Source organism: Mchenga conophoros, linkage group LG17 (genome assembly GCF_057382185.1).
Source record: "Mchenga conophoros isolate Kocher_MC1m ecotype Shallow Benthic linkage group LG17, M_conophoros_male_GT1.1, whole genome shotgun sequence".
Taxonomy (NCBI): domain Eukaryota; kingdom Metazoa; phylum Chordata; class Actinopteri; order Cichliformes; family Cichlidae; genus Mchenga; species Mchenga conophoros.
The window spans coordinates 19,502,989-19,512,005 of record NC_140542.1 but is presented as its reverse complement, the minus strand read 5'-3'; the positions used below and the strand labels follow the sequence as shown (position 1 = coordinate 19,512,005).

Genomic DNA, 9,017 nt, shown 5'->3' with positions numbered 1-9,017 from the left:
TATTGCCCCAGAATTTCATCAATTCTATCTATCTATCTATCTGATTAAACTATATACCTGGTGTATGTAGAAACATTGAAACAGAAACATTGTGGGGGTGTATACAAGGGCAGTAATATAATGTAATAAACAAATAAGGGTGGAGGGGCTGCCAGTGGAACAGAGTCAGTGTTTTCTTTACAGTGAAAATGGACAATGACACAAAGCATACTTCAAAAGCAAGCCAAGAGTTTCTCAAGGTTAAGAAATTTCCAAGTCAGTCACCTAATCTCAACCCAGCAGAGTAACTTTTCAGTTATTAAATGTAAAACTAAAGGCAGAGAAATCCAAAACCTGAACGTGGCTGAAGGAAAGGCCTGGCAGAGCAACTCAAGGGAGGAAAAACATCATTTTATTCCAATCCATGTGAAGGATGTTAATGCAAGTTTTAAAAGAGTTATTATATTCCATTATGCTACTTTAGCTAACTAATTTTGAGACTCTAACATGATCAATTGTGTATGAAAGTGGGTGGAAATCACTTATCATCTTGATTGTTTGATTTAAAATCCACTGTGGTGGTGTTCGAGGCAAAACTACAATAAATGTGTCTTTGTCCACAAATAATTATGGTTGTATGTACTGTCGTGGCAGACAATCTACCCCTAAACAAACAAACAAACAAAATTTATATACTATGTATGTATGTATGTATGTATTGTTAAGGTTCAAAATTGAGGAAGGAGAGTACAAACCACCCATGGTCCAGAAGCTCTTGGTCAAACAATGATTTTAATGACTACACACGTGTGGGAAGACACTCTGTACGCAGACAGCAAGTAGTCTTCGACTTACTAAAGCACAAACAATTATTTTATAACATCAGGGCTTGATTTACTGACGCCCCTTCATGCGTCACAGACAGGATATATACATACGTCAATATCAAAACAACCATGACTTTTAACACAGAAGATCATCTTCTATTTTCATGGCCGATTCCTCTGGTCAACCTTTCAGTTCCTCTTTCTTGCCGAGAAGACAAGGACGGTTCCTCTTTTACCGAGACACTTTCGCCGTTACAATCCAGACATGACTAATCTCTCTCTCCTCTAAATAAATCTAACTCATGTGTGTGTGTCACGACCTCACATGCTCTTTCTCAATTCACCTGTTGCACTTCTGACCTTTTACCAGAACAGAGGCTCATCCTTATGTGTTACAACCTAACTGGGACTATGTATATGTCCTCTACTAAATAAATGTTTTAACCAAGAACCTCTACTAAAAGTTTAATACAAGAATATGAACATATAAAAGATATTAAAATAAACTGATATAAGTGTTTTGTAAGCATGTATTGCAATTCCTTCTATGTTCTAGTTTTCCCTCAGCATGGATCATCTAGACACTCTCACTAGTGAAGCTTTAGACCATTAATGAACCTGAACATCAACTCAAATAAGCACAGATATGCAATATGTATAAAATAGTTATAACTGCACCTGGAATACAAAGTTAATTTAATACCTGTATGCATAAAACCTTAAAGCCTTCTTAAAGCTATCTGTTACATTGTTAAAGCAATGATCATACTGCAGATTATATTATTAATGCAATGGTAATAATGATGATTATTTAACAATAGCAGTAAAATAATTTCCCTGCTCCACAGTATGTATGTATGTATGTATGTATGTATGTATGTATGTATGTGTATATATATATATATATATATATATATATATATATATATATATATATATATATATATATATATATATATATATATATATGTGTGTGTGTGTGTGTGTGTGTGTGTGTGTGTGTGTGTGTGTGTGTGTGTGTGTATATATATATATATTAAATATATATAAGATTGTAGGTTGTGTATCCTTCAGGTGTTAATGGGGTTATTGAAAATGTGTATATGTGCGTATGTGTGTATATACGTAGGTATGGATAGATAGAAACATATGTGTATATATTAAAAAAAAAAAATAAAAAAATTACACATAACATATAATGTAATTACAAGGAGGTATTTCTGTAGTCTATTGATACTAGATAGTGGAAAAGGGGTGGGATTAAATAAGCTTATGCTTCTTCCTGCTCCTTTTTGAACATGGACGTTATTTGGAGTTGTGGTTGCTCGTTTTCCTTTTGTTTGCTTTGTTCATTTGTCTCTTTTAATTCTATTTTTTTTTTATACTTTTTCAACATGTTCAAAATAAAGATTCAATCAATCAATCAATCAATCAATCAAAAAAACAAAACACAGGTCTTGCCAATACAATATGAATTTAAAATCTCATAGCAAGCTGAAATTTTGAGCTCTCTCACCACCTGCATAATTTGGTACACATTTTATTAGGATGCCTGGGTCGTTGACCCAGGGTTTTGAGTTTATGTATTATTTATCATTTCTATTCTTTGGTTTCTTTGTTAGAGTTCTGTCTTATGGTTTATGTCTCTGTGTAATTCTTAGTTGCTATATCCCCGTGTCCAGTCAGTGTCTGCCCTGGTCCCATGTCTCTGTTTCCTCTGTTGTAGTGCCTGCATGTGAGTCTGTGTCTTTAGTTCAGTCCGTGTTATGTTTCCTGTTTTATTTTGAAGGTCCATGTCTGATGTTAATGTATCTGGTTTTGTTTCCCCTTGTCTCGTTAGGCCTGATTTGCCCCAGCTGTGTTTCCCTCCTGTTACCTATTCCCTGATTGCTCCCTCTGTGTATTTAAGCCCTCTATTTCTCTGTGTTGTGATCTACCCTTATCTTGCTGTGCGTTCTGGCAGTCGTCTGGTGTAAGTTTATTTTGATATATCCAGTTATCTTATATTTGAGTTCAAGTTTTGCCTCCGAGTGTCTGCATCTTGGGTCCTATTCCTGCCTGCACACAACCGGTCATAACACGTTTCTATTGTGTTCTCTGGGAGTATTTTTAACTTTCATTTAAAAGCTGTCCAAAACTTTGATATTGAAACATGAAAAAAATGAAGTTAAAACATTTAAAGAACCAAGAAGTTAAACATTAAACAGAGAAAACCACCGTTCACAGCAAGTATCCAATCACGAGGCGGCGTCTGCCCCTGGGCTTAATGTGATTGGCTGACAGCTCATTATACACATGACTGAGGCTCAGACAGTGGAACTGATTGGTTTGCTAGGGGAAGATGAAACATTGACTGGTTCAAATTAAGGGTGAAATACAAATGAGTGTAAGAATGTAGTTTGGTTTAAGGTGGAATATGCAAATGACAATGAGTCAGACAATTTCTGAATGGAGATTTTAAACAAGAACAATCATTATGGAATAAAATGTTAGGATTGGTTATTTTCTGTCTTTTTGTTTTTTTTTTTCTGTCCTTGGGTTCTGACTTAACCCATGTGTGTAGCTTGTATTACTCAACTTGTGGGGGCATGCTAGCACCAGTGTTCAAATTATAATGTGAATTTTATTTAACTCAAATAGCTGACATTTCCATCATTGACCTAGACTGGTTAAGCAATTTTAACAAACCAAAAACTTTTGTATTTCTTGCCAACTAAATGAACAAAAAAAAAGCTGTAGTAAAAAGAAAAAGAACCTCTTTTTTTGTGACTCCTCCTTCTTACTGTGACAAACTAATTCAAATAAACTGACAGAGTTTAAAGGTCAAAAACCTGCTGGTTTCAAGATGAGTGCAGAGGTATGAATAAAAGCATTTGTAAAGTCCTTGGACGAAACTGGAGAACCATCTTAGCAGCCAGGGCTGGACTGGGACAAAAAATCAGCCCGCGCATTTTGACTAGAAACCGGCCCACCAGGTATTATAGGAAAAACCATAAAGCCTTTGAATGAAAACAAACGTCATTGTGACAGTGATGTACACTGTCTTGTTGGTACATATGTATCAATCTAATAAATTTAAACCTACACCATCCTCCCTATTCTGGTATTCTAAACAGCACTTAGCCGAAACCCAAAGACTGCTTGGTTGAGTTAACTTACTGAACTATCTACAACACATGGTGGAAACCTGAAATTAAGACAGAGAAGACTACAGGTGAGACATGACCATTACTGAATATTAAAAATAATAAATGACAGATTTAGTGATATTTTCATAAACTATTCATTTACCACATCAATAAACAGCATGGCAGGGCAAAATATTTTTCCTAACATGACAACCTTTAAAAAGTGAAAGGAGACAGAGAGACAGGTGAGAAAGAATAAAACTTAACTGACTTTTTGATGGCATTTTACACAAAGTACTAGTACAGTATCTAGAAAATGTGGGATGTGGGAAAATACTGGCATCATGTACAGTACTTTCTTCTGAAGAAATTATGTTGGGACCCTGAAAAAAACTTACTATGTACAATAATGGATTTCTATAAATTTGACATCAGATGAAAACTTTGGTTGTAAGATTCGGATAATTATTTGTTAAAAGCTAGAAATTTTAAATGAGAATAAGAAAGAAAAGTATTTCTTTGTGCCCCCCTCTCCCTGTTAATGCTCTACCTGCCCCATGGCAAAACTTTGCTAGACCCGCCCCTGTACAGTTACCAGCTGCCAGCTACATAAAAAAGGATCCTGGTGTAAGTTGTCTCACAGAAACAGTTTATAGCTTTCCTTCAACCCATTCACGTCACCTAAAAGGTAAACCTGTTTCTCCATCACCTGTTCAGCTCTGATGATTCAGTAAGGACATCTCCTGGTTTCATCTTCATGTTTCCCTCTCACCAGATAACCAAACCGACATAATGACCAGCAGCTTTTATGGCCATGGCTCCAACAAACATCAGCTGATACTAGAAAGTAATATTAAATAAATTCTAACAACAGCTTATCAAGTTTAAAGGCGCTTCTGCTATTTAACGCGACCTCCTCCTGGCACAAAGTGGGAGATAAACAAGCAAGAGAGACAGGACTTGCGGCAGAAATGCCGATCAGCTGATCTTAATCAGTTTCATGATTGAAGTAGCAGCAGGAGAGGGAGGGGGAGAGAATGAGAGAAGAAGAGGCAGCTGACAGCGTAAAGACGGAGAATAACTCCAGCTTTTTGTCTTTTTTATTGTAGCTGAAGTACGGGACAATTTGCGTTTACTTTCAGCTCAATACGAAACGTGTAATATTAACTCTGAATACCAGAGGATTCCGTTTTTTACAGGACGGTAGGCAACTCTACTAACTAACCATATGAATAGAATAATATTCACCAGTAACATCATAGCACCCACCCAACTGTATAGAAACTCCGTCATGCTAGCTAGAACGCAGTACGAGTTATTGTAACTGACTGTAAAAAGTCATCACAATGAAAATAAACTGCACCTAAACTTGGTTTATATCTGACCCAGACAGACTGCAGGGCCCTATTTCAGGAAGCCAGTTTAGAAAACTCAGAGTGAAAAACGATACTCAGGGTTGAGTAACCCCGAACTGTCCAACTCGGAATATTCGGTTTCAGAAAGGCTGATAACAATTAGTTCAATCAACGCGGAGTTGCTTTAACCCCAAATTAAGCGCGCGCACAAGGATACATAAAGCCCTGATTAGTGGAGCACAGATTAAGCGAGTCACCATGGAGACGGAGGGAAAGAAGGAACACCACAAACGAGTACAGGAGACGTTTCAGTGCAACTGTAACATTCCTGACTGCCCGACAGACGGTAGCCTTGGAAACGTGCTCAGCGTCACCAATATTATACAGAAAGCTCCCGTTTGCAAAAAACCGAAGTGCGATAAAAAATATGTACAGAACTGAGAGGATGTCCACGATGTGTCACATGAGCAATATTAGGCCTGAGGATGTTATTCAAATAAATTGTAGATTGTGCTGAAAAATGGTAACGTTCACACAGGAAATCATCAGGAAATGATAAAATGTCCAAATGCGCTCTAATCACTCTCTCCCGGCGGAGAGCTCTGCGGAGAATTTGGGCTTCAACATCTACTGGCTCTTCAAGGAAGGGGCACGCCATGTCTGACACTTCCTACAGTCAGGTTTCCGACAAAGAGGCGGAGAACGTCAGGGTTAGTTGAAGTAAACCTGCTAGGGGGCAGGTTAGCTTCACGGAGTGTGTCGTCATAGTAACTCACTCAGAATTAATCTAAACTCGCTTTGTGAAACCGAAAACCCAGAGTTTTCGTTAACTCAGGGTATACTTACTCAGAGTTTGCACTAAACCGGCTTCCTGAAATAGGGCCCAGGGCCCTGTTTCAGGAAGCCGGTTTAGAAAACTCAGAGTGAAAAACGACACTCACGGTTGAGTAACCCCGAACTGTCCAACTCGGAATATTCCGTTTCAGAAAGGCTGATAACAATTAGTTCAATCAACGCGGAGTTGCTACAACCCCAAGTTAAGCACGCGCACGAGGATACATAAAGCTCCGATCAGTGGAGCACAGATTAAGCGAGTCACCATGGAGACGGAGGGAAAGAAGGCGCGGTCGACGTATTTCACAGCGCTCGAGGCGGAAATTCTGATGGCAGCATATGCCGACAGCATGCACATCATGCAGAAAAAAAGTAACACAGCCGCAGCTGCAAAGGAAAGGGAGCATGCATGGCAAAACATAGCCGACAGAGTCAATGCGTGAGTGTTAATTTAAACATTGATCTAGGGATTTCCACCCATTTAACACGTTATTTTATCATATGTCATTCTATTTATTATGTTATACATTTTATTTTGTGATGTGATGTGAGCGCAGGTGCAACCCAACAGGCCCCAAACGTTCCTGGCAGCAAGTAAAAATGAAGTATAAAAACATAGTCCAAACAGGTAAGGTGTAATTGTATTATGAGCCATAGTGCTTGGTCTGTGTGTCCTATGTAAATCAATTGCAGTTAGAGGCTACAGTAATATACCACCTGTAAGCACATATTGAAATTATCTGAGCACATCACAAGTACACATTTGCCTACTCTGTATGCCCAAATGTGTGCCGTCACAGCCAACAGAAAAAAAGCGGAGGCCCGAAAAACAGGTGGGGGTCCTCCACCACCACCACTCACAGAGGCTGAGCAGTTGGCCCTCAGCCAAAACAGTGGGCGCCCTGTGGCTGAAGGCATCTCTGCGGGGACATCCTCTGTGGCAACAACCCCACAAGACACAAGTGCCTACATAAGGGGTAAATCCAAAACAATACATGGCGTGCATACATCCATTCTGCACAGTCACCTTGACCAAAATGAACTATGTCGTAGTGAAGTTACTGTCCTACTGACAGAGAATGACAGTCATCAAACAGTTAGGTGAATAAACAACACTGAGACACTTGGAAACTGTTAACGTGCTGCACGGGTGAGGGCCCAGGGAGAGACTCACACACACCGAGCTGCAGTGGTACGTCTTTATTATGAGCATAGCAGTGTCCTTTAATTTTGCATACATGCGTGTGTGTGTGTTAACCTCCCACAGGGTGAGCTCCCTGTTCCCAGAGACAGAGCGAGTAGTACATTCCGTACCTTTCCCAATAAGTGTAACATATGAACATATACCTCAATGCAACATAAAGCTCATAAAAGCGTTTCCACCCTGACACCTACTGATTTTGCCTTCCCTCAGTGTCGGTTGTCTCTGAGAGCATACTGACAATGAGGTGTATGGTGATTGGTATGTCTGGTAATTGCCATTTGCGCCCACATAAGTCATGAGTGACCTGTATGAACCCCATATTCTTCCAGTTGACGGTGATGGTGTACTGCATCTGGTGCAGCCCCCTGTTGAGCCAGACCGACATGCAGTTGTGAGTACTCGTAATACTCCACATACTGCATGTGTCAACAGTAGAACAGCAATGTTGTTAAATGTCTCCACCACAGGCACATGATGACGAAACAGTGACAGCTGCTACAGAGGAGGCCGCAACAGAGCCACACTATGAGGTATACAGTGTACAGTGGAAAATATAACAACTGACGACAATGTGGTACTATGATGACACCATGGACTTACTATGTCCCCGGCAGAGTGATGCTGGAAATGAAGAGGAAGAGGGTCCAGCCACTCCTACAACGAACCTTTCCACAGTGGGTTGTTCAGCACTGATTTACAACCAACCTAAGTAGGCATGTACTATGGATGCCAATGCTATGTCCCTTGTTGCAATAGCTCCCTGTGAAGCAGCTGTATAAGACATATCTGGCCAGGAAGATAAGAAAGTGCGACATGGAAATGGTGCACCTCCAGCTGCAGATCCAAAAGTCGAAGCTGGAGATTGTACTGCTGGAACAACAGTTAAGGGTGGGTGGAGTGATCATAGATGGACGAATCATGTCAGTGTTTGTACAACATACTAATATACGCATTTATTCTTTGTGTACAGGACATACAGGGTGACCAATAAAGGCAGTTGACCACAGTATCTGTGTATTTGTCTTGTAACATGTTGGGTTGACGGGTCACAGGAAATGGTTGTGGCATATGGTGTCTCTGACTGCTCTTCCATCCTGTACGTTCGTGGGTGGGTCAGGATGTTCATCGTGTGGATCACTGCTGTTGTCTGGTTCAGCTGGACACTGTTCACCTCTAATCGTGGCAATGTTGTGTAGGATCACACATGCCACAATGATGTCACATGCCCTTTCTGGGGTGACCCTGAGTCCACGAAGGCACTGGAACCGGGCCTTGAGCATTCCGATGGTCATTTCAACTCTGGCCCGTGTCCTGCAATGGGCCAGATTATAACGCTGCTGTGGGCCTGGTTCAGGGTCAGGGTAAGGGGTGAGCAAATAGGGTAGACATGGGTACCCCCTATCACCAAGCAGGTGGCCAGTGAACTCTCCTAGGACAGAAGAATACATGTCAGTGCAAACGTCCCTGTGGCAATTGGTCTCTGTATATTTCACAGTTACTTCGACCCACCATGTCCAAATTTGGTGCTAAGTGTACATTCCCGGAAGATTCGTGAGTCATGTACAGAGCCTGGCCACTTGGCTTCCACATTTGTGATGATGTTGGCAGCATCACATATGATCTACCCAGTGCAGAGAACACATATTAGCATCCATTACCATGATGCCATCACTTGTTGGTGTGAAATGCT

At 40.4% G+C, this 9,017-nt stretch overlaps 1 protein-coding gene across 1 annotated transcript; it reads left to right on the top strand.

Moving 5' to 3' along the window:
* The first annotated feature begins 6,766 nt into the window (after positions 1 to 6,766).
* On the top strand, positions 6,767 to 8,583 carry LOC146555392 (uncharacterized). Its single transcript, XM_085252033.1, has 5 exons — positions 6,767 to 7,100; positions 7,657 to 7,718; positions 7,795 to 7,857; positions 7,942 to 8,001; positions 8,084 to 8,583. The coding sequence occupies exons 1-5, from the start codon at positions 6,908 to 6,910 to the stop codon at positions 8,309 to 8,311; spliced, it is 606 nt and encodes a 201-aa protein (XP_085108159.1). The 5' UTR covers positions 6,767 to 6,907; the 3' UTR covers positions 8,312 to 8,583.
* The last annotated feature ends 434 nt before the right edge of the window (positions 8,584 to 9,017 follow it).

Excerpts from the sequence above, each read along its gene's own strand:
- LOC146555392 (XM_085252033.1), top strand. The coding sequence starts at position 6,908 with ATGTGTGCCGTCACAGCCAACAGAAAAAAAGCGGAGGCCCGAAAAACA. Across the intron at positions 7,719-7,794 it reads AGCCAGACCGACATGCAGTT|GCACATGATGACGAAACAGT; the intron begins GTGAGTACTCGT and ends TCTCCACCACAG. Across the intron at positions 8,002-8,083 it reads CTACAACGAACCTTTCCACA|CTCCCTGTGAAGCAGCTGTA; the intron begins GTGGGTTGTTCA and ends TTGTTGCAATAG.